Below are 24,730 nucleotides of genomic sequence, written 5' to 3'. Positions count from 1 at the left end.
TTTTTTCGTTTTTTCACTGACATAATTCTAACTTTATAGATTCCCTCAGAGTTTGAATGGGTACCAAAAAAAGTATGGTACCTAAAAACTGAAAAGCAATCTATCTACTAGTCTGACATCCATTCAAGTTCTCATCATTTTCTGAATGGTTAAAGTTTTTCAGGTATTTAGAAATTGCGAAAGAAAAAAGAAATATACAAACGAGGGAAGATTACAGACTAAGGTACTATCAAATAAAAGCAAACTCTTGTCAGCACAAAGGCAGGGGTTTGTTTCACCATTTCATGGTCCCAGATTACAACTGATGTGATTTATTCAAATTCAGCTTGAATTCATATAACAATTACCGATTTCTTTTGGTTTTGTCATCCCATCATAAATTCCTCTTTACATTTTTCTTAGCTTCATAGAAATTAGAGTTTCAGAGATATAGAGTTTCAGGTATCATATCTTTCTCCATTTGGACAATTTTGCTGCATTTAAAAATGGTGATGAGTGAAAGATTCCTTGTTTGAGGAATAATTCGCCTATATGGTATCCATTAAATTAGCCAGTGTGTGATACATTAGCTGATAGTTGGGGGCTTGAGGCTTAGTGTCCTAATTATCAAATGCATTATAGCTGGGAAATGGGAATTCGGGCACTTTAGTGATGGACACATACCCAACATTTTTTTTTTTTTTTTTTGCAAGCTGAGGCTTATGCGTTCATAAATCATAAGTGAAGTGCTTGGGAAGAAGGTTGCATCCTTCTGGATTGAGGGAGAGAACTTAATTTTTTTATATTTTGGTATATGGGGGAGAAAGCATGAATTACTACTCCAATCATGAAACAACAATATTTTTGGAATTTATAAATAAGAATAACTTTTCAGGATTATTAGGGGCAAGCTATCCCAGATAAATGTAGCTCAAATTCTCCCTTTTTACCAAAGAAACACTGAGAAAAGCAATAAATTTGGAAAATAGAAAAAACTGGTGAAGGAATTTTTGGAGAAACCAAGGGAAAGGATATCTAACCCAATCAAGCACTATCCAGTCCTGAATTTCGATGTAATTAGTCGAACTCATTAGAAATTCGCGAGAAAGATCAACCAGGTGTTAATTCCTAATTTGAGAGAAAGGTCATCTTGGGTACACAAAATATATCGTACAATGCTCCTCTATCTTATATTAATTCCGCCACTAATTTTTGGCTTCAAAGTAGAGAGGATACCATGCATGAAACAAGATGGTTTGATCAACAAAAGATGAAAATGAGTTATATTGAATGATTTTGTATTGGGGAGATTTACTCCCTAGTCATGTACAAAAATAAAATTATACATTGGAGTGGCTAGCAGATCCTTTACAAAGTTGAAGAGATTGATTACAATGTCAATGTGCTTTCCCTGTAGCTTTGAGCATCATCTTCCCATTCTCTGCAAACCAGAGAAAATTAAAGCTTGAATACCAGTTCTTTCTCCATTCAGCAGCTTTGAAATATATTGCCTCCCCACTTGTTTGTAACCACTAACCAGTCACCAGTGTGGTTTAAACTTGCAATCTGGCGATGTTGCAGCAGAGAATGTCAACCAAGGTGCAGATCTGTTAATTCTCTTGATTGACCTCTTCACTTCATTTGAGGCTCCTGCATTCCTCTCCTCTCATGATCACTAGCCACTCAAACGAGAAGTAAGGTCGAGAAATTGATCTTCTTTGCAAGGAATTGTAAGACCACCCATTGGATGGTGGAATCCAAACTCTTCCTCTGCCTGGCCTAACAAATCTTGGAAGGAAGGGTGGCTCAAGTAGGATATTGGAACAATGAACCTCTTTTTTTGAGCCTCACCCACATAGACTGCAAAGTGGCCCTTGGGAACATTAGCGGTTGGTGCAGAAGGTGAAATAAGAGAACGTCGAAGAATTGCTTTTGCATGAACAATTCCAGGCAATCGGATACCCATGGCTTCTGAGGTTACTTGTAGAAAAGAATGAATGACTAATATGAATCTCAAAGTTTGCTTCAGTTCTGAAAGCACCTAAGTGAAGGGCTAAACCAGAAAGAACCGATGAACTTTCATTCGGCATGTGGGTAGTTATATATAGAGATAATATGTAGCCGAGGCCAGCCACTTGAGGAAACATTATTGGGCATGTGGTGGGACTGACTGTGTTGTCGATCCTTTCATTTGTGTTTTGTGAAGTAACTGCTTGACTGCCAATTGGGTCTGTTGATGAACCTGCATATCTTAAAGGGTCACATGGCTTTTGCCTTGCAACCAGTGGACCGGTTGAAGATCTCTCTCTCTCTCAAAAGTTATTCATCAACAGACCCATGGTACAGAGGCATGGACCAAGTGGCTGGCTACAACCACAAGCATGCACTTGACAAATAACCACATATCCATGTGATGGTGTTGGAACAAACACAGATTCATTTTGAAGGCAGATTCAAGTTTAAATTGGGCCTACTACTTACAGACTTAAAAGCAAAGTAAATGATGATTGAGATTTGTGCAACAACGGATGAATGCATCAAGCTAATAGAGTAACATCCAATGTTTCCATGCAACTTCCACAACAAACATACATTATTATTATTATTATTATTATTATTATTATTTGTAAAAGGCATATTACTATTATTATAAGCTGATCCATAGAAATACCAGACCTAATTTGGTTAGAATATTTGACCAACAAGGACCGCTAGACAGACCTACTTTCATGTCACTGTCTAAATCCAAGATGGCACTACGCCACTACCCACTAGGTATATAAGCGTCGGTGGTCCTATCTTGCAGATTTATTGAAAACTTCTCACGTATCTCGCTTTCTCAATTCCAAATTCTTTGTTCCTTGTAAACCGTTGTCAAGGCAAAACAGTTGGTATATTGCATTTCTAGATCAATCGTTGTTCTCTTTTAATTTGACTAGACTCCACCCAGGTGTCACTATTCATTCATCCACGATGCAGTCTTTGTCTATGTCTATGTCAAGTAGATCCAAAATCAGCTTCTCTAAAAGATCCAAAATCACCCAGGTGTCACTGTTCTCTTTTGTTCTGTGCGATGCATGAAAATCTAAAAGATTTAATAATTTTATTTACTATTAATTAATATTAAATTAATAATCAAAATTTGATGTTAATTGACTAAAAGTATTCAAAGTTATTGTTAATGTTTATAATTTTAATAATTGTATTTTTTATTTAATGTTGATTTATAGAAAATAATTATTATTAATTTAATATGAATAAATATTTTTATTAAATTTAGTTTTATTAATGATTTGTAGTAATTTTAATAATTGTTATTATTTTTATTATTTTTAAATGAAATTTCAATTAACTTTAAATAAATAAAAATAATTACAAAAGTTAACATTTTTTATTAATTTCACTAATAATTAACAATTATATAGGAATGACTACGGAGTGGGTTCAGGGCGGGGTACCCCATCCTTATCCCCGCCCCATAGTCAAGACACTCTACTTCATCCTCGCCTTGTCCCCGTGTGTCGGGCAGGTTCAAGGCAAGGCAACCACTCCCCAATGTCGAGCAAGTTTAAAGGCAAGGCACTCCACTCCTCATCAAGGATGGGGATCCTCAAATTTCCTCGCCCCGTCCCCGCATTGGGCGGGTTCAAGTAAAGGTGTAAATCGGGTCGTGCCGTGCCGACATGGCACAACTCGCATGTGGCCAACACAAAGTGTGGGCTATGTCGTGCTAGCCCATGGGGTGTCATGGGTCATGCCTCCCCCCCTAGGATAATTTGGGGGATCGGTTTAGCACGGCCAACGGCCCGAGTCCACACGGACCCGTGCCATACCGTGGGCTGGGTTGGTCCATGTGCCGAGCCTTGGGCCAAGCCGGGCCACAGATCGGACCAAGCTATGAGAGGTCCATTTAAAAAAAATAGAAAAAGATGTTTAAATTTTTATTTCATATGATTTTTGATGTATATAGTTGTTTATATATACAATTAAGCCCATTCATGTGCCTGGTAACCCAATGGCTCGGCCTAACCTAACTTGTTATTTTCCAAGCTTGGACAAGATTTCAGCCTCGTGGGCTCAAGCTCGAGGTTTCTTAAATATGCCCAACCTAATACTATTACATATATAAAAAAGTACTTATGTTATATATAATAAATATAAATATCTATATATATGTTTCTTAAATTATTAATAAATATCAATTTACTATTAGGAAATATAAATTACTTTATTAATTTATTAAATTATTACTAAATTAATATAATATTAGTTTATAAAAGTATATTGAAAATAAGACATTTTGTGTACAGATTAGGCTTCGGGCTCGGGCTCAAACTCAAGCTTCATGCTTTATATAAGGGCTGGGCTTGGGCTTGCATATTTTCTGTTGATTAAGAGGCCCGTGTTAATTATAAAATTATGATTTTTTACAAATTAAATTTTTTATTTAATTCTTGTCTAGTATAAAAAATATAATATTTCTATATATATTAATATAAAATTTGTTATTTAAATATTATATAATAATATTTACCATATATGCATATAACTTCCAAGTTGAGCTTATTAGGGTTATTTGGCTTGGGTCCTATCCGCTAAAGCCATCATTGGACTTCAAAAGTTTGATACTCAATTAGATTTCGAATCTAATTATCCCCGATAATGTGTGGGCATGGTGCATATCTCAACTAGACCTAACTCAAAAGAGAATAGTTGCTTGAACTTGCAAATTTATAGATCTAATAGTTGCTTAAGTTATAAACAATTGTTACTTTTTATTAATTATTAATGTAATTAATAATATTAATTAATTAATACTGTTAATTATTAAAACTATTGTGATTATGAAAAATACTATTAATTAAACTAACCTGTACCCGTATGGGTTGTAAAACCTCAAAACCCATTCTTCAAGCAAAAAAACCTGTCTCATTGTTGTCATTCAGGAGGGTAGGGATGGGTACCCACCGAGTATGGTAAAAATTGCTATCCCTAGTTTAAATGTTGCATTCACTTGTCACTATATCAAAGTATGAATTGCCATACCCAATTATTAAAAATATTATAATTATATAAATATAATTAAATGTAATTTTTTAAAAATAATTCCTGTTAATTATAAAATAACATATAATGTAATTAAATGTAATTTTTTAAAAATAATTACTGTTAATTATAAAATAACCATATGTTGATTTTTCTTAATTATAAAATAATTATTTAATAACTATTGTAATTACTAATACTTCTAATTAATAAATACTGCTAATTACTAAAAATACAGTAATTATTTAAGTGTAATTAAAGGTAATTTTTTAATAATTTTAAAATAACCATATGTTTATTTTTTTAATTATATAAATAATTACTGTTAATTTTCTGATAATTATATAAATGTAATTACTGTTAATTAATAAATAATATTAATTATTTGAAATACTGTAATTATTTAAATGTAAATAAATGTAATTTTCTGATAACTACTGTTAAATAATTACTGTTGCTTTTCTGATAACTACTGTTAATTATAATTAAATACTGTTAAGTAATAAATACTGTTCATTAATTATAACTAAATACTGTATTTAATATTAATTAATAAATACTATTAATTAACTAAGTACTGCATTTATCGAAAATACTGTTAATTAATAAATACTGTAATTTTTAATAAGTACTGTTAATTATAAAATTACTGTGTGTTGATTTTTGTTAATTATATAAATTATTACCGTTAATTATACAAAATAATTACTATTAATTTTCTGATAATTACTTATAATTATAATTAAATACTGTATTCAATACTATTAATTAATAAAAACTGTATTTTCCACACTAATGTTAATTATTAAACATTATAAAAAATAATGTTAATTACAAAAAATAGTTACTGTTAATTTTTTAATAATTAATATTAATTACAGTTTATTTTTGTTACTTTGTTTTTGGCTATTTTTTTGAAAATACTGTTATTTAATTTATTGAAAATACTGTAAATTCAATTAAATACTTTAATTATTAAAAATTATGACAAATACTATAATTTTTAAACATTGTAATTGTTAAATTACTGTTAATTAATAAATACATTATTTTTAATAAATACTGTAATTATTAATACTTGTAATTAGTAAATACGACATTATTAAAATACTGTAATTATTTAAACGTCATTAAATGTAATTTTAAAAAATAATTACTGTTAATTTTCTTGGTTTTTGTAAATACATTTTTTAAAAAGTAATATAAATACATTGTTTTTAAATAAATACTGTAATTAACAAAATACCGTTTTATTGAATATATTGTTAATTTAATTAAATACTGTAATAAATACTGTATTTTTGGTAATTATGTAGATTATTAAAAATTATGGAAAATACTTTAATTAAGAAAAATATTGTAATTATTAAATTACTGTTAATTTGGAAATACTGTAATTATTTAATTGTAATTTAAAAATAATTACTGTTAACTACAGACCTACAGTTGACTTTTGTATTTTTCTGATAATAACGTTTATTAATGACTGTTAATTCTATTATTATTGATTAATTGATTACTGCTACTGATTTTATACAACCTATGATTCACTGTTAGTGCGAACCGTCCGAAACACGGGTTCGTCGCGCTCGTCGTCTTTTTTGCCCGATCGTTAAAACGGGTTTTATGAGGATCCGATTATTTGTTTTCATTTTTTATTACCGAAAGGCATGCTTCCCTTTCAGTAAATCTTGTTTTAGATCATCCTCTGATCTATGAAGGGTAAAATGGAAGTGAGAACGAATCTGAATCTTAGCATCCAAATTCCTATGGAAACAGAGACTCGTTAGGAATGTTTGTGTGCAACATATTGAATGCTAAGGATCAATCGGGTGAGCACAGAGCAGGATTCCATCCTTCCGAATAGAGTATTATAATATTAATTTTGTGTGTTGTGGTTTATAGGGGGCTTAATTTAATGGGATTAATGACGAAGATAGCAGAAATTCATGGAATTTTTGTGGTTTGCCTATTATAGCCCAAATTAACGAGATTTATGGGGAAGGCTGCCAAAAATTAATGGAGATTAATGGATTTTTGACCAAATTTGAAATTCAAATTAACGAGATTAATGCCTTGTAGGTGGAATCAATGACATACATGGGCGGGAGACACTTGGGAAGTTCATAGCAGAAACAGTTTTAATATATATATTTGTACTCTTTCCAAATTAAACTTAAATATGAGGATATATATTTTGATGAAACTCACCCAACCAGCACATCTGAACGCCTTCCCTTACCTTACCACCTTAACTTGGCAGACCATTTATAAAGTTATTTTCTAGAGTTGTATTTCACTACTGCGAAAAGCACTGCAAGTTTTTGTGCCTAGCCCCATGTTCAACAATCTTTTGCAAAATATTTGAAACCGTAAAGATCCTTCCACCGAAGAAAACGCATTCCGTAGAGCGAAGTTTCTGCGACCTTAAGCTTGACATAGAAGAATCTTATAATGGCCCATTGAACCATTCTTGTCTATGAGGGCCCATTGCCCTGTGATTTACTGATTACCGAAGGATATGGTTAAATGGTTAATAATTGGGCGTTTAGGACAGCTGAATTATAGTGCACCAAATCATTTAAAGATGAACAAAAACTTCCTTGTAAGTGGAGAAAACAAATTATCGACCTTTCTTTCCAAGTTACGAGAAGTGATTGTCTAGGATGAAGAAGACATGTTTTTGTTTTTTCAAAAATCTGATTAATCGGATTTGAATCCGACCCGTTTCCATCGAACAAAGGATTTGGATATTATATATTATTTATAGAATGAATCATAAATGACATAAATATTTTTTAAATAATAAAAATGGCTTGAATTTAGACTTTAACTTAGCCTCAAATAAAAATATGATTAGGGGTGGCAATTTTTCACCCAACCCCCTGAACCCACTCACTCCACCCAATATCTAATTCACACAATCCATCTATTTACTTGGCGGGTTGGAAATTGGTTGATCCCCATCGGGTCTATTTAAATGGATTGGGTTGTGGAGAACTATTAGGTTAACCATTAAAGATACAAGTATTAATTTTTTAGTCATTTTTTAATTTTCTTCATTTGAGTGAAAATAAATTATAATTAATGCATTAACTTTCTATTAATTATTGACTAAAATTAGTTTTGCCTCGAATCAACACATTTCACCCAAATCTTGATGTGTAAATCTGGTCATGTTGCGTGTAGCCCGACACGAATTTGGACCGGCCTAGCATGACACGGCATGACGGCATGTGGACCGTGCCAGGCCTAGCATGATGGTCTAGGTCGTGCTTGGCCGGGGGTTCCAGGCCAACGGCCCACATGCCGGCATGGCCCGTAGCTATATAGGGGGATTTTTTTATAGAAATACCCCAAAACAACTATAAACAACTATATAGGAAGGTATTCATGTATTTTGGTTTTAAAGGGAAGAAAAAATGACACAAATGCCCCCCAACAGCTATATAACAACTAGTTTGGGGGACATTTTGGGTAAAATGATAAATAACTTTACAATGACCAAAATATCCCTCCCAACAACTAAAAAATGACTCATTTCTAGGGTATTTTGGACAATTGAATTATTTTTAATTCCTATAAATAGCCCTACCCTCCACCATTCTCTTCACACCAATTCAACAATTCATCTAAATAGTCCTATCCTCCACCATTTTCAATTCCTACAATGATCAAAGTCAAGAACAATAGGAGAAAATGATAATGTCAATATTTTTTGTATACTCAATAGTTGTATAGCATTTTTTTTAAATTGTTGTAAATTTTGTTTTGATTTTATTTAATTTATTTGACTTTTAAAAACATAATTTTTTATATTCTTTGTATCATGCAAATTTAAATTGATGGAGGGTGATTTGGCCCGACCTCGCAAAGCACGGGTACACGTGGGCGTGACCTTGCTCAAACAAGGGACTCAGCGTGACAACGCAACCGACATAACCACAACTCGGGGGGAGGGGAAGGGGGGGTCTCACCGAGTTGAGCTCGGCAACTAGGCGGATAAACTACTGGCCGGAAGCTGTCTTGCTTGCATCTCCTCCCCGGGGTTAAGGCACTTCGGGGTGCCCCGAGGTCGGGGTACCCCGACCTTTCTCGATACTCGAGCTCCTCCCGATGGACTTCGGGCCACTCCCCGACGGGAGTTCACCGAACCACCTCTAGACACCACACCCCGGGGTGAAAACACTTCGGGCCACTCCCCGACGGGAGTTCACCGAACCACCTCTAGACACCACACCCCGGGGTGAAAACACTTCGGGCCGGACAGCTCGGCATAGCTTGCCACAGGCAGCTTGCCGCCCATGAGATAGCCCGGCACAGGGTAACTCACGAAAGGGGTAGTTCGGCGTACCGCCAAAAGATCTCTTGCCCGACCACCATACCCGACAAATCCGAGGACAGCAGCCATGTCCCTCGTCGGACATCGTCGCGCCTGCCACCTTTAGAAGGTGCCTTACACCCGACAGGCACATAGCCTCGCGACGACGGCCCCACGCATGCCACCTCAACCTTGCCTGTAACGGTTGTGGCAAACCGACAAGGGGCGAATATACCTGCCCCGTCGGGCCGGGGGGCCCGATGCAACGGAATTTTGTTATAAGTGGCTTATTCTCAAGGAACAAGGTATCTTCGAACCACTTGCGCAATTTGCACTCTTAGCCTTCGTCTTCCCTTTGCTTCTCACACAAAATACTGACTTAATCGTCGAGCATTCCCGCCGGGCAAACCCCCCGGGGATTCTTCTTCTTCCTCCTCGTTTCAGGTACCTCTCAGGAGCCACGTGAGTGCCAACTAGGAGTGACCGGATCACGCTACATCATTTGACGCCATCTCGTGGGAAGCGCTTCGAAAAGCCTTTCTCCAAACTTTCACATCTCTTTACTCTCCGGAAACTCAACACTCATGGCTTCCTCTAGCAACATCGGATGAAGCACGGAGATGGATAACTCCAGGGAACAACCCTAGCTTCCTACTGTCTTCATTGGACAAGAGGTTGGGCGCAGTTCGCGCAGGCTTTCACGTCCCACTTTGTTACTAGTAAGCGGTGCCCGCGAACCGAAGAAAGCCTCCTCAACATAGTGCATAGAGAAGGAGAATCCATCCGGGGCTACGTCAAGCGGTTCAACGATGCTTGCATGTAGATACCGCGCCTGGACCCTGCCGTGTGCCTTGCACCAGCTAAGAAAGGTGTGACGCACAAAGAGTTCAAATGGAAAATGGTCGTCAACCAACCAGCGACCATAACCGACTTTCTTAAGCTCGCGGACAAGTTCATAGCTACCGAAGAGGAGATCAACCAAAAGGGCGAGAGCGCGCCTGAAAAGAGGAAGAGGGAAGGAGAGCCATCCAACCAAGGGGACAGCTGAAAGAAAAAGGATGTAGCTCGGGGGCAAAGCCGGATCAGCCGTTCCGAGCTCCTACAGCTGACCGAACTGATTACACCTCGGTGAACACGAAGTGGGCTGAAATCCCGATGGCGATCAAGGACGTCCCGTATGTGAAGTGGCCACCCCGTTTGAGGGGAAATCCCAATGAGAGAAATAAGAATCTATATTGTAGCTATTACAAAGATCACGGTCATAGTACTGAAAATTGTAAAAATCTCCGCGACGAGATTGAAGAACTCATCGTCGCGGATATTTAAGGAACTTTGTACAAAACAACAATAATAATAATAAAGCAGATCGGCAAGGGGAGGACGGTAAGGATGCTCTCGAGTCCAGCAGCAGGCTGGCCGAACAGTCACGGAGGCAGCCTCCGGAAGAGAGGCCGGTCCGGGGGCACCATCCATGTTATAGTAGGAGGTTCGATCGTCGTGGGTTGCACTTCAGCAGCAGCTCGGACGTCGGTTCGCGAAGCCGCCCAGGAAGAACGGAATCCTCCGAAGCGGCCGAGGACGGAAGAGTCAATTTTCTTCACGTAAGATGACGTGCAAGGGGTCCACTACCCCCACGATGACGCACCGGTGATAAAGCTAAGGATCAACGACTTCGAGGTCAAGCGCGTACTCGTTGACTCGGGCAGCTCGGCAGATATCCTCTTCAAAGCTGCGTTCGACCAGCTTTAGTTGCGTAAAAGCGACTTGAAACCTGCGAACACTCCTTTGGTGGGCTTTAGCGGAGAAGAAGTCCGGCCCCTTCGGAAAATAACAGTACCTGTGGAAGCCGGCACATGGCCCCGCGTAGTCGACTCAACCACGACTTCCTGGTGGTCGCGACCCCCTCCCCATACAATGCCATAATAGGTCAGCCGATCACCCATATCCTACGGGCAGTGGTCTCCACTTACCATTTGGTAATGAAGTTCCCTGCGGACTTCGGTGTGGGGGGAGGGCGGGGCGACCAACTCGAGTCCCGCAAGTGCTATGTCGCCACCCCGAAGGGAAAGACCAAGGTGGTCGACGACCTCGAACCGGAGCGGCCTACGGAGCAAGGCGAAGAACGAGTCGCGCCCACGGAAGAAACAGTTGCAGTTCCAACCTTAGCAGCAGACCCAGCTCGGACGCTTCAGATCGACGTTTCCGTCCAGGAACCTCTACGATCCGAACCGGTAAGTTTCTTACTTCAAAATTTGGATATTTTTGCATGGTCCGCGACAGAGATGCCCGGTATAGACCCCGACCTTATAACTCACAAGCTGAATACTGATCCCGTAGTTAGGCCCGTTAGACGTAAGAAACGCAACCTAGCCCCGGAGCGGTGGAAAGCGGACGACGAGGAGGTCGAGAAGCTCCTCGCAGCTGACTTCATGAGAGAAATCCATTACCCGAGCTGGGTAACCAACCCCGTCCCGGTAAGAAAGCCAACGGCAAGTGGCGCATGTGCGTCGACTACACCGACCTAAACCGGGCTTGCCCAAAAGATCGCTTCCCACTCCCCCGAATTGACCGCTTGGCGGACGCGACCTCGGGGCATGAGTTGCTAAGTTTCTTGGATGCCTATTCGTGGTATAACCAAATCAAGATGGACCCGGCGGACGAAGAAAAGACTACCTTCATCACGGGGTTCGGTCTATACTGTTACAAGGTTATGCCCTTCGGGTTGAAAAACGCAGGGGCAATCTTTCAAAGGCTTGTAAATAAGTTATTTGCACCATTAATTGGCAGTAAAGTAGAATGCTATGTAGACGACATGGTTGTCAAAACTCAATTCTCACATGAATTAATACAAGATTTGCATTTTGTTTTTTGAAATTTTGCGTAAGTTTAATATGAGACCGAACCCAAACAAGTGTGTATTCGGTGTGACCTTGGGCAAGTTCGTAGGATACATCATTAACCGGTGCGACATTGAGGCCAACTTGGATAAGATTAAGGCAATTTTGATATGAAACCACCCCGGAAGTTGAAGGAGGTTCGGAGGTTGAATGGCCGCATAGCCGCCCCGAGCCGTTTCATGTCCAAGTCGGTGGACCGCTGTCTGCCGTTCTTTAAGGCAATTAAGAGAAAAGGGTTTGAATGGACCCAAGACTGCCAGCTCGCGTTTGACGAGCTCAAGAAATACCTCGCTAGTGTGCCGATCTTAACCCGGCCCGAGGAGGGCGATGTCTTAGAACTGTACCTCTCGGCGAGCGACGAAGTGGTCTGTTCGGTACTAATAATGGAAGTAGATCGGGTCCAACGACCCATCTATTATGTTAGTAAAGTATTGTAGGGAGCAGAGACGAGATACACGGAGATAGAAAAGCTAGCATACGCACCGGTAGTTGCAGCTCGGAAGCTCCGCCCGTACTTCCAAGCTCATACCGTTATCGTCCTCACCGACAAACCTCTAAGGCAAGTCTTACTTAAGCCCGAGGTCTGGTCGGTTGACGAAGTGGGCCGTTGAGCTCAGCGAGTACGACCTCCAGGACAAGCCGCGAACTGCCATTAAAGCTCAAGCCTTAGAAGATTTCATCGCCGAGTGCACATTCAGCTCTGAAGTTCCCAGGCCGGTTGAGCACGAGGTCCCCGGCTCGGGTGAGCCCGAAGCTCCTAGGCCAGTTCAGTCCGAACCCCGTGAGGTAGTAGCCGGTGTGGCATCTCTCCTAGCTAGGCCAAGCGCAACTGGGATGAGGAGCCCTGGATCCTTCATGTAGATGGCTCCTCGAACCAACAGGGCAACGGAGCCGGAATAGTTATGCACGGCCCAAGTGGCACGAAACTGGAGTACGCGCTACGCTTCGAGTTCGCGGCATCTAACCATGAAGCAGAGTACGAGGCGTTGATAGCTGGACTAGCCTTAGCCAAAGAAGTAAAAGCCAAGCACATCATTATCTGCAGCGACTCCCAGCTCGTGGTCAACCAGGTCACTAGTGAGTACGAAGCTCATAAGCCGACCATGGTCGCCTACTTGGCCAAAGTCGGAGAGGCCCCCGCTCAACTTCCAGTCACACTTCATCGGACAAATCCCTAGGTCGAAGAACGCCGAGGCCGACGCCTTGTCCAGGTTAGCCAGCACCAGCGACATCACCATGAGAACCATGTACATAGAGGACCTTCCTCGGCCTAGCATTCTCGGGGGGGCAGAGGAGGTCTCTCCCATCGTTCAAGCGGAGCCAAGCTGGATTGACCTGCTCGCGAGGTTCTTGCTACACGGGACCCTCCCCGCAGATCGCAATGCAGCCGTAAGGGTGCAGCGCTAGGCAGCCAAATACGTCATGATAGACGAACGGCTATACCGGAGATCCTACATGCTCCCCTACCTGCGTTGCTTGCGACCTACCGAAGTCGAGCTCGTACTCCGTGACACTCATGAGGGTCTGTGCGGCGGACACTTGGGGAGTAGGGCCCTCGCCCAAAAGGCACTTCGACAAGGGTATTATTGGCCAACAATGAAGGCAGATGCCATTGAACTCGTCGGGAAAATGTGACAAATGCTAGAGACATGCCAATATTCACCACTAACCCGTTGTTGACCTCAAGTATCTCACCAGCCCGTGGTCCTTTGCACAGTGGGGCATCGATCTACTCGGGCCATTCCCGCCAGCAGCGGGTGGAAGGAAGTTCTTAGTAGTAGCAATGGACTAATTTACCAAGTGGGTAGAAGCCGAACCCCTCGTAATGATCACAGCCCGAAATGTTCAAAACTTCTTTTGGAAGAACATCGTGTGCCGCTTCGGATTACCTCGGGTATTGATTTCCGACAATGGCAAGCAGTTCGAGGACATCAAATTTCAAGACTGGTGCCAAGACATGGGAATCCGACAGAATTTTACTTCAGCCGCACACCTTCAAGCAAACGGTTAGGCAGAGTCACGAATAGAGCCATCCTCCGCGGATTAAAGGCACGATTGGACCGAGCTAAAGGATTGTGGGCAGATGAACTACCCAAAGTGTTCTATGGGCATACCGGACCACGGAGAAGACTGCCGCGGGAGAAACACCCTTCAATCTCACGTACGGCACCGAAGCGTTGATCTCCGGAGAGATCGAAGTACCTACGCTGCGACTAGAAGCATACAAAGGATCGGACAAACGAAGATGATCTACGTACCAACCTCGATCTACTCAACGAAGTAAGGGACCTCGCGTACATCAGGACCGTAGCCTACCTGCAGAGAGTAGCTCGGTACTATAATGCCAGGGTCAAGAGGCGGAACCTCCGCGTTGGCAACCTGGTCCTTCGTAAAGTTATGGTACCCGAGCCCGGCGCCGGCAAGCTCGGGTCCAACTGGGAAGGTTCCTACCGAGTGAAGCGAGTACTCGAGGAAGGAACGTACGAGCTCGAGACCCTCGAAGGGAAACAAGTACCTCGGGCATGGAATATTGTCAACCTAAGACAATACTATCTCGTAAGAATTGAGTAGGGCACGAGCCACTCCCAAAGCCTAAGGGCCGGAATACCGAGCTAATATGACCTCGGCACAACAGGACCCGGCCGCCTCTGTGGCATGGGCAGACTCCGAGAATGGGCCACGAGACACTCCTCCAGCCCTAAGGGCTGAAACGCCGAGCTAATGAAGAAACCTCGGTAGCATACAAAACTAAGTTGCCCCATCAGCATGAACTAAGTACTTGCAACGCTTGAGGTGCAGGCGGCCCGGGCATGAACCTTACAACAAATAGCCCGCCCGGCATGCAAAGGGTTGGACCTGTTAAGGATAACGGACGGCAACCTACCTCGGGTGCAGACAGGTCGGGCATGCGCCCTACTATGTCCCTCACCCCGGCGTACACAAGGCTACCCCTATTAAACGGTTCAGGGCCATGATGGCCGTTAAGGAACACCCACTTCGAAAGTTCAACTTGATAGGTTAACAACTTGGGGTGAGATAACCATTTCGACAAAAATAAATTGCACAAACTTTTGACAAAAAGAAAAACTCGCTTCATTGCGGAAGATTCATTACATGAATTCCATTAAGAACGTCTTGATTACAAGAAAGAAAAAGGGAGAAGATTAAGTTTACAAATACAGGGAGCAAACTACTTTGGAAGCTCGCTGCCTTTGTTAGGGACCTCCATGGGGGTAGTAACTGGGCCAGCATCCTCTCGCTTCATCTTTGGCGCCCTCATCTTCGGAATCTGGATCATCTTTTGACCGACGCACGATGTCGTCGGTGATTCATGAAGTGGTGATGGTGCTCGTATCCAGGTCGGGGTAGAGGTGCCTGATTAGCCACCGACCGAGCTTGAAGCCCTTGCGGTAGGCCTCGGTCATCACGTCGTCAAACCTTGAAGATTTGACAAAGTCAATGACGGCCCGAGTCTTGGCCTCCTTGAGAGCACCCTCGAAGATCGCGGCCTTCTCTCTTATATCTTCTTGGAGGTACTCCACCTCGTGCTCCAGCCTTCCCCTTTGCCTCCTTGAGGCCTTGCATCTCGAGCTTCAGGGCATCCCTCTCAGCCTTGAGGCTGTTCACCTCAAGCCCTAAAGCCTCTTGACCGACCTTAAGCCTGTTTACCTCGGCCCTCGGCTTATCTTTGTCTCAGGCCAGCTCCCCCTTCTCTCGCCATTAACACCTCGATGAAGCTCTTTTGAGCCAAGGTGTCACTCTCCGTGCGGTGGACCTAACAGCGAGCTGCCCTCAACTCAATATGGGCTGTGCGGGATGACTTCTCAGCCTCCAAAGCCCACCTCAGGTGCCGATCTGATTGAAGGGTCAAGGCGCGAATGGCGGTGTTCACCTGCAAAAGGGAAACCAATCAAGAGGGAAACCAAAAAAAAAAAAAAAAAAGGAAGAGAAGAGACCAAGCTGACCAGGAGTAAGATCACCCCACTCGCCGACCTCCCCCGGGTATGCAGCCAGCTTGCTCTTCTCCAGGCTGCACTAGGGGTTCAGGACGGTTTCACTCCCCCGACCCTCCGAGCTAGACGTCGTCATCTCTACATCGTGAGTGGAACTCTCGGAGGCCTCGGCGGTAGCTTCGGCAGGATGAGCCCCGGCAGCAGCCCCCCGCAGCACTAGCCTCGGCAACGCTCTCAACAAGGAGGTTCAGTGGGCTTGGCAGCAGGTTTGGTGGGCCTAACGGCAGGTTCCGCTACCACCTCGGGCCCCCGAGGCACAACCCCTCCTTCCAAGTCGATGACAGGCTCCGCTACCACCTCGGGCCCCGGAGCTGAATTCTGCGGAGGTTGAGTCTTGGCCGAGGCTTGGGGAGACTCAACGTGTGCCTTCTTGGCTACGCGCTTCTTCCTCTTCATCCGGCGGAAGAGTCTTTGGTTGTCAATCTTCTCTGCCTCCATGGGACCTGCAGTGAAGTTCAACATTAGCAATCCCGAAACAAACATACATACAAAAGGCCGAAGTAAAGCAAAACCTACCCAAGCTCAAGCCGGCCTAGACAAGCTTCTCATCGGATGTGAAGTCTTTATAATTTAACCCGAGCTGAGCCAGCGTCTGGAGTGCCTTCTTGGTCTTACCATCAAAGATGACACCGGGGTCTTGAACAGCCACCCTCCAGCCAGTAGGGAAGGGCCATCCCGTGCTCCTCCGAACTACAAAGTAGTCCCGCTTCCATGCCGGGACTTTACTTGGGAGTTTGTGCATAAGCTTGAACCCCAGGCGGGGAGATAGGTAGTAAGACCGTCTCGTGCCCGGGGAGAGTGCCCGAAGCACTCTTCTTTATGGCCAAAATGGTGCTAAGGATGTCCAGGTCAATAAGAAGGGAACGGTCGAAGCAAAGAGAAATGGTCCCAGCAATATTCCGTATGGAATTTGGATGAAGTTGGTCCAAGGTTATGTTGAAGTGCACCAGCACCTCGGAAATTAAGCGGTGGAGAGGAAGTCGGAGACCGGCTACTAATTGTTCCCCGAAGACCACGATCTCATCAGGACCGTGCTCCCATGGGAAACTACCGGTAGGAAGACCGTAAGAGTACTCCCCAGGAAGATGGAACTTCTGTATGAGGTCCTGGAGTCTCTCCATAGTCATGGTGGAAGGGCCGAACTGATCCGGCACCCGACCTCGGTGGGAAGTGGATGCCAAATGACCCGAAGCCACCCGTGCATCGGATGGCTGGGAGGTAGAAGGGGACACCCCGAGCCGAGGTACCCACCTCGGGCTCGTTGATGAGGCTGTCTACGCTAGACGACATAGCAGACTTAAGGGAAAGAAACAAACTAGAAGGGAAAAGGGAGCTCGAGAGGACTCACCAAAGGAACGCAACCGAACCGGAAGACCCGAGCTAAGAGACCTTTGGCGCGAGCTCAAACGCTAACGACGAAAGCTTTGTGGCGAAGAAAATGGCCAAGGGTCCCCCTATTTATAGCCACAGCTGCGGGATCATCGAGGCGAAAACGGTTTAGCGCGTTTTTGACGTCCTCGAAGTCCAAGTCGCATGAAGTCCGTGCGTGATCTGGACGCGACTCGAGTCTTTTATCGATCGAACCGGGCACTAGACTGGTCTAGTTGGACGGAGCGCGCAACAAAGCGGCATAAATACCGATGCCAAATCCACCCGGCGCGTCATGACCTCCCCGCACTGGGTCATCACCGCCAGCGCAGGGAGTGGGGGGCAATTGATGGAGGGTGATTTGGCCCAACCTCGCAGCACAGGTACACGTGGGCGTGACCTTGCTCAAACAAGGGACTCGGCGTGACAACGCAACCGACATAACCACAACTCGGGGGGGGGTCTCACCGAGTTGAGCTCGGCAACCGGGCGGATAAACTACTCGCCGGAAGCCGTCTTGCCCGCATCTCCTCTCTCGGGGTTAAAGCACTCCAGGGTGCCCCGAGGTCGGGGTGCCCCCGACCTTTCTCGATACCCGAGCTCCTCCCCGATGGACTTCGGGCCACTCCCCGACGGGAGCTCACCGACCCACCTCTAGACACCCCGGGGTGAAAACACTTCGGGCCGGACAGCTCGGCATAGCTTGCCACAGTGCAGCTCGCTGCCCGTGAGATAGCCCGACACAGGGTAACTCGCGAAAGGGGTAGTTCGGCGTACCGCCAAAAGATCTCCCCGCCCGACCACCGTACCCGACAAATCTGAGGACAACAGCCATGTCCCTCGTTAGACATCATCGCACCTGCCACCTTTAAAAGGTGCCTTACACCCGATAAGCACGTACCTTGCGACGACGGCCCCGCACGTGCCACCTCAGCCTTGCGTGTAACGGCTGTGGCAGACCGACAGCGGCGGATATACCTGCCCTATCATTAGCCGGAGGGCATGATGCAACAGAATTCTGTTATAAGGGGCTTATTCTCAAGGAACAAGGTATCTTCGAACCACTTGCGCAATATGCACTCTTAGCCTTCGTCTTCCCTTTGCTTCTCACATAGAATACCGACTTAATCGTCGGAGCGTTCCCGCCGGCAAACCCCCCGGGGATTCTTCTTCTTCCTCCTCGTTTCGGGTACCTCTCAGGAGCCACGTGAGTGCCAGCTAGGAGTGACCGGATCGCGCTACATCATAAATGAAATAAAATTCCTATTTTTATTCCAATTTGTTATTCACTTTAGTCTTTGTTTCTTTGACTTCTTAGTCGGTTAAATATTTGTTTCATTTCTTTGTTAGCTCTCCTATTTTTTTCAAATAGTTCCCAAAGGAAAGTTAAATATTTTAGTTTTACTTAGCAAAGAAATAAAAAAATAAAAAATGACAAGAAAACAAAAAAAAGCAAAAAAACAAAAAAGCGAAAAAAAAACCAATATGGCCTAGCTTGGCACAGCCCAGGCCCGCACGGGCTTGGGCCATGGGTTGTGCCAGGCCGACCACCCAAATTATCCCTAGGGAGGGCGACACAGCCCAGGATGGCCTCGCGAGCCGCAGGCCCGGCACGACCCATTTTAGACCTCTACCCAAATCGGTATAATTCAAATAAACCCAACCCGAGTATGGAACAGTTCAACCCGGTCTAAATCTGAATAGACCCGATCACCTCGGTTCAGTTTATTTGGTTCGACCACCCCAGCCCGAACCCAACCAGATCCAGATTTGTGTCAACCCCGAACTCGAAATGGACCTGACCTAGTCCGATCCGAGATCTGACCCGATTTCTTTGGCCCTCGGCTCGGTCCAACCATCCCAACCCGTATCCACATAACTTGGTCCGAATCTACACCGACTTGGATTGATTCCATTGACCTGCTTCGGACTAGTTGGTTCGGTCCCTAACCCGTGCACAACCCGACAAGGGTCGATTCAAGTCAATCCGCCACCGACTGAACCGGTTTGGTCCAGTCCAACCAGACCGATCCGAATCTAAATGGTTCAACCACTCTTGATGTGATTAGCTCAAGACAATCCAAATAGATAATTCAAATTGTTGGTCTGACCGGTTTGAACCAAGTAATTCGATCAAACCCAAAACCCAAACATAATTAAATGGCTTCGCCACTTGTGTAAAAATAATATACATGCAATATAATTTGAACCTTCACTACTTATATAAATAACAATTACTATTAGCACCAAGCTATAACTAATGAGAACAAATTTTTTATTTTAAGTACATAAATATAAAATTAATGGATTTGAGCGGATGATTTGGGTTGAACTTCAAACCCAATCCAACCAGCCCGCAATTGCCACCGCTAACATGAAATTCAAACCAACTTTATGAAACGTTTTTTTTTTGTTTTTTTTTTGAATAAGCTCTCAATGTTACTCCATATACCAACGCACACTTGTTAGGCTGTATGCAATTTACAGCATGCAGCGCTTAATTTACAACTTGTTTGTAATGAATAAGTGTCTATGTTCCAAGGATTTAAACTGTTTTGGGTTTAAAAAATAAAAATTTTAATAAATAATTAAAATAAAAAATAGCAAAAAATCATTGTCAATAGATTACTAACCAAATTAATGATTTTTGGCCTAAGAACAGTTTTAGGATAAAATGAAACAGGTTCCATGGCAACAGGTCCGACCCGGTTTTCAAAACCATGATTATACCAGCTCGCTTCTATTCGGCAACCTACCTTTATTTAATTAATGTTGATCACAGTTATCTGGGTCTTGGAAGGAGTATATTGAGTATGGTTCCAATTTTGACATTTTTTGAGTAAATTACAAAAACCCCTCTGTATTTTGTTTTGCGACAAAAACCTTCCTTATACTATGACCTTGAGACAAAGACCCTCTTTCATTAATTTTTCATTGAAATCCGTTGTTACAATATTTTTTAATCCTTGTATTACCTTTATAATAACTATTTTAACAATAAGAAGAAAAATACTGTTCATCTTCTCCGACCTCACAATACACAAAGAGTAACGATGGTAAATCCCTTCAGATTCCTTCACACATCTCTCTTCTTTCCCTTCCCCTTTCTCCCCTCCCCTTTCTTCGTGTCATTTGGAAAGAATAATCTGACGATGTCAAAATGGGTTCCCGTGTGGAACCATTTTGACCAGCTTTGTGATCGGTGGTAATCCCTCTCTCTCTCCCTCTCTCTCTCTCTCTAAATGGGCTCCCATGTGGAACCTAGAAGGAATACTCTACATCAATACAAAATTACAGCCAGAGCGATTGCGTGGTTGTAGGCCTTGAATCCCGTTCTGTACTCCAACTTTGGGATCTCCTCTCACGTATCCCCGGAATCTCTAGAACCTTCAAAAAAATTCAGCTTGGATATCTCAGGGCCTAGGGTTTTGTTCTATGCTGATCCTTCCGTGGACCTGTTGCTGAAATCCGGTGCAAGTCACCAAATTGAATTTAAGAGTATCGACGCAAGCTTCATTTACAGTGGTGACGGGAGATTTTTGGCAGTGCCAGATTCTCGAGCAGCAATTTTCAAGGATCGGAGTCTTGGATTGACCGAGAAGAGCCAACTGATCGATCAAAAAGCTTCAGCCTATAAATCTAAAATGGGCTTGTTTAGACCGACAGCCAGAGGGAGAATTGAAATTTCACATCGTCAGATTATTCTTCCCAAATGATACGAGAAAGGGGGAAGGGGAAGAAAGAGAGATCGGGAGAGAGAGAAATATGAAAGAATCTGAGGTGCTGTTCGTGTATAAGGGGTCTTTGTTACAGACCCCATAATACGGGGGGCTCTTTGTAATTTACCTTTTTTCTCACAAGTGTATGAGACAATCGGGAGACAGTCTATTACATTTTTGACTGGGGGTATAGTTATAATATTAAAAAAAAAAAAATTTTGTTGTTCAATTTTTTTGACTCTATAAAATAAAAAAAAAAAACCAATTATACATCCAACCTAATATTGATTGAATATCTGAGCACTCAGATACTCTCGTGAGTTTGTATACAAAGTATCTTCTGCGAACTTATGTTTCCGCTCTTCTCAGCCCAAGATTTTATTTGGAGTTTTGTATATCAAATACAAAACGGTGGTGACCGAATGATTCCAGTTTGAGGAATGGGATCCATTAGTGAATTAGTTTTACCGATCAATACATCAATTGATAGTCCCGTTTGGTTTGCGGGAATAGGGGTCTAGAATCTAGGGCTGTTCATAAGAAGGTTCAATTCGATTAAACCGATCTAATCCGAGTTAGTCGAGTTTTCATTAGTATCGGTCGATTTTAGGTTGGGCAAAATCATAAATCGATATATCGGGTCGGTTTCGGTTTTCTTATGTAAAAATTGAAACCGATTCGGACCAAACCGAACCAATTAGTTTTCTAGTTCGGTAGTTCCTAGTTTCTTACTTACTATTCTTCTACTAGAACTAGAACAGCCATATCTTCTAATTTCTCTAGTCTTTTATACTAAATAGGCAACCCATTAGTCAATTACAATTAGAATTAGGTGTCCTCCTAGTTCTACGCTTCTCTATCATTTTTGTATAGGAGCAAAACCGAAACCGACTCAAATCAATCCAACCCGACTCAAACCGATCAGGTCAGTTTTGCCTACCAGTGGGTCAGTTTCGATTTCCACCTCATGTAACCCGACCAAGTCGGGTCGGTTGGGAAAACCCTTATAAACTGACCCAACCCGACCCGTGAACAGCCCTACTGGAATTAGAATTGGAATAAGCTATTTCGATTCCAACTGTTTGGTTGGCTGGAATCAGAATCTTATTCCCATTTCTACTGGAATAGCATTTTATCATTTGAGGGAATGATCATTTTCTGTCTCTTTTTTGGGAATAAAATCCTATTTCTGCTAATTTCAATTCCTATTTCCATTTCTGTCTAAACCAAACTGACAATGGGAATGGACTATTCCAATTTTAATTTCAGAGGATTTTGATTCTAATTCTGACTGTAAACCAAACAGACTCTTAGGGGTATGAACCCAATATCCTAATTACTGTCTCTTTTTAAGGAATAAAATTCTATTTCTGCTAATTTCAATTCCTATTTCCATTCTTGTCTAAACCAAACTGACAATGGGAATAGACTATTCCAATTTTAATTTCAGAGGATTTTAATTCCAATTCTGACTGTAAATCAAACAGACTCTTAGGGGTATGAACCCAATATCCTAATTATCAAATGAAGGCATCAATATAACCAAAGAATAAGAAATCAGGTTGATCTCATACAACAAACAAGAAAAAATGGGAAAATCTATGATGGAAGAAAGATATGGTATGAAAAAAAAATTGACCAATCAAAACCCACCCATGAATTTTGATAAATAACACTAATTTCGTACCACTTTCTTGATTCCAGTTAATTGGCCAAATATTTTTCAGATATCATATCTTTTAATTTCCAACTCATAATCGAAAATCTACTTTACAGTCTGTATAGCTCACCTTTTTCCTTTTACCAAGAAAACATTATTTTTGATTGGATGTCTCAGCATCCAATCGAGCACTATCAGGTACTGAGAGTTGGTGAGATAAATCATCCCGGACGGTTAACAATTTTCGGCAACTGTTAATCGCAATCTAACTTGGGTACATAATGTATGGTACAATACCCTCCTCTACCATGTATTAATTCCACTACAATTCTTAATACGAAAGGAGAGAGGTTATCCTGCATAAAACAAGATGCACGGATTTATCAACATCAAAACAAAAAGTAACCAATAAGATTTTGCAGTATTAAAGACGGAAAAGAATTTATTGAATTAATGATGTTTGTATTGGGGAGATTTACTCCCTGGTCGTGTAAAAACGTAAATTTATACATTGGAGTGTACGAAAGTAAATTTATATATCAATGTTAATGTTCTTTCCCTGCAGCTTTGAGCACAATCTTCTCCCGCTGGCTGTAAAACTGGAGAAAGCTTCCATTTTCTTATTCAGCTTTTGAATGTGTTCTCTTCCCACTTGCTTGATATCATCGTGGTTCAAACCTCTGATTTGGCGATGTTGTAGCTAGGCACAGAATGCTAACTGAACTGCAGATCCATTTTTCTTGATTGGCCTCTTTAATGTGAGGTTCTTGCATTTCCCTCTTTTCATTAGCTAGCCACTCAAACGAGAGGTAAGGTGGAGAAATTGATCTTCTTTGCAAGGAATTGTAAGACCACCCATTGGATGGTGGAATCCAAACTCTTCCTCTGCCTGGCCTAACAAATCTTGGAAGGAAGGGTGGCTCAAGTAGGATATTGGAACAACGAACCTCTTCTTTTGGGTCTGCAGGTCACCAACGTAGACTGCAACATGACCCTTTGGAACATTAGCGGTTGATGTAGAAGGCAAAAGAGAACGTCGGAGAAGGGCTTTTGCATGAACTATCCCAGGCAATCGGATACCCATCTCTTCTGAAAAGTACAGAGGTGAAGGCTAGACTATGGAAAGATGGTTGTACTTTTCTTTCAGAATGTGGGTAGAGATATATAGAGAGAGGGAGCTGTAAATAGATAGTATGTGGCCCGACATCACTCATCAAATGAACAAGTGGTTAGAGGGTCTTGTCTTTTAACTACTTGTCAAAGATTTTTGGATAGAGCAAACATATTGTATCTACAAATTAAATTTTCATCAGCACATCACAATGGACTGCAAATCCCACTAGAGATAAGGATTTGAGTAAACAATGAGATAAGGAGTGGCTGGCAATTGGGTCTGTTGTCTGTTGACTTGTTGAGGGAGGGACTCGCATATATCGTCAAGGATGATCACATGGCCTTGTTGGAGATCCGTCTTATCAATAACTGCAAGGGTTTCTCTACTGTCGAGATGTCTTTCACACCGACCCATTACCCATTGTACAGGGAGGGGCATGCACCAACACCGGCCAAGTGGTGACTAACTAGCTAGCTATAAGCATACACTTGACCCAGTCAGCAACTCACACGTTACGTACAGATTACAACAAAACTTGTAAAGGCCAGAATGGGTGCATGATAGATACCAGGCAGAGGCAGTAGGGCCCAGAATTAATTTCCAGTCATGTATT

General features: G+C 42.5%; 2 protein-coding genes across 2 annotated transcripts; both read right to left on the bottom strand.

Annotated features, from left to right (window-relative positions):
• Window positions 1–1,256: 1,256 nt before the first annotated feature.
• On the bottom strand, window positions 1,257–2,379 carry LOC104607462 (auxin-responsive protein SAUR23-like). The gene has a single exon (XM_019199469.2). The coding sequence runs from the start codon at window positions 1,943–1,945 to the stop codon at window positions 1,655–1,657; it is 291 nt and encodes a 96-aa protein (XP_019055014.1). The 5' UTR covers window positions 1,946–2,379; the 3' UTR covers window positions 1,257–1,654.
• Window positions 2,380–23,232: 20,853 nt separating this feature from the next.
• Window positions 23,233–24,230, bottom strand: LOC148791316 (auxin-induced protein 15A-like). The gene has a single exon (XM_088887151.1). It carries the CDS (start codon window positions 24,085–24,087, stop codon window positions 23,794–23,796), a length of 294 nt encoding a protein of 97 aa, XP_088743277.1. The 5' UTR covers window positions 24,088–24,230; the 3' UTR covers window positions 23,233–23,793.
• Window positions 24,231–24,730: the final 500 nt, after the last annotated feature.

Source organism: Nelumbo nucifera, chromosome 5 (assembly GCF_055504915.1).
Source record: "Nelumbo nucifera cultivar China Antique chromosome 5, China Antique-T2T, whole genome shotgun sequence".
In the NCBI taxonomy this organism is placed as follows: domain Eukaryota; kingdom Viridiplantae; phylum Streptophyta; class Magnoliopsida; order Proteales; family Nelumbonaceae; genus Nelumbo; species Nelumbo nucifera.
This window is presented reverse-complemented; position numbering and strand designations above follow the sequence as displayed.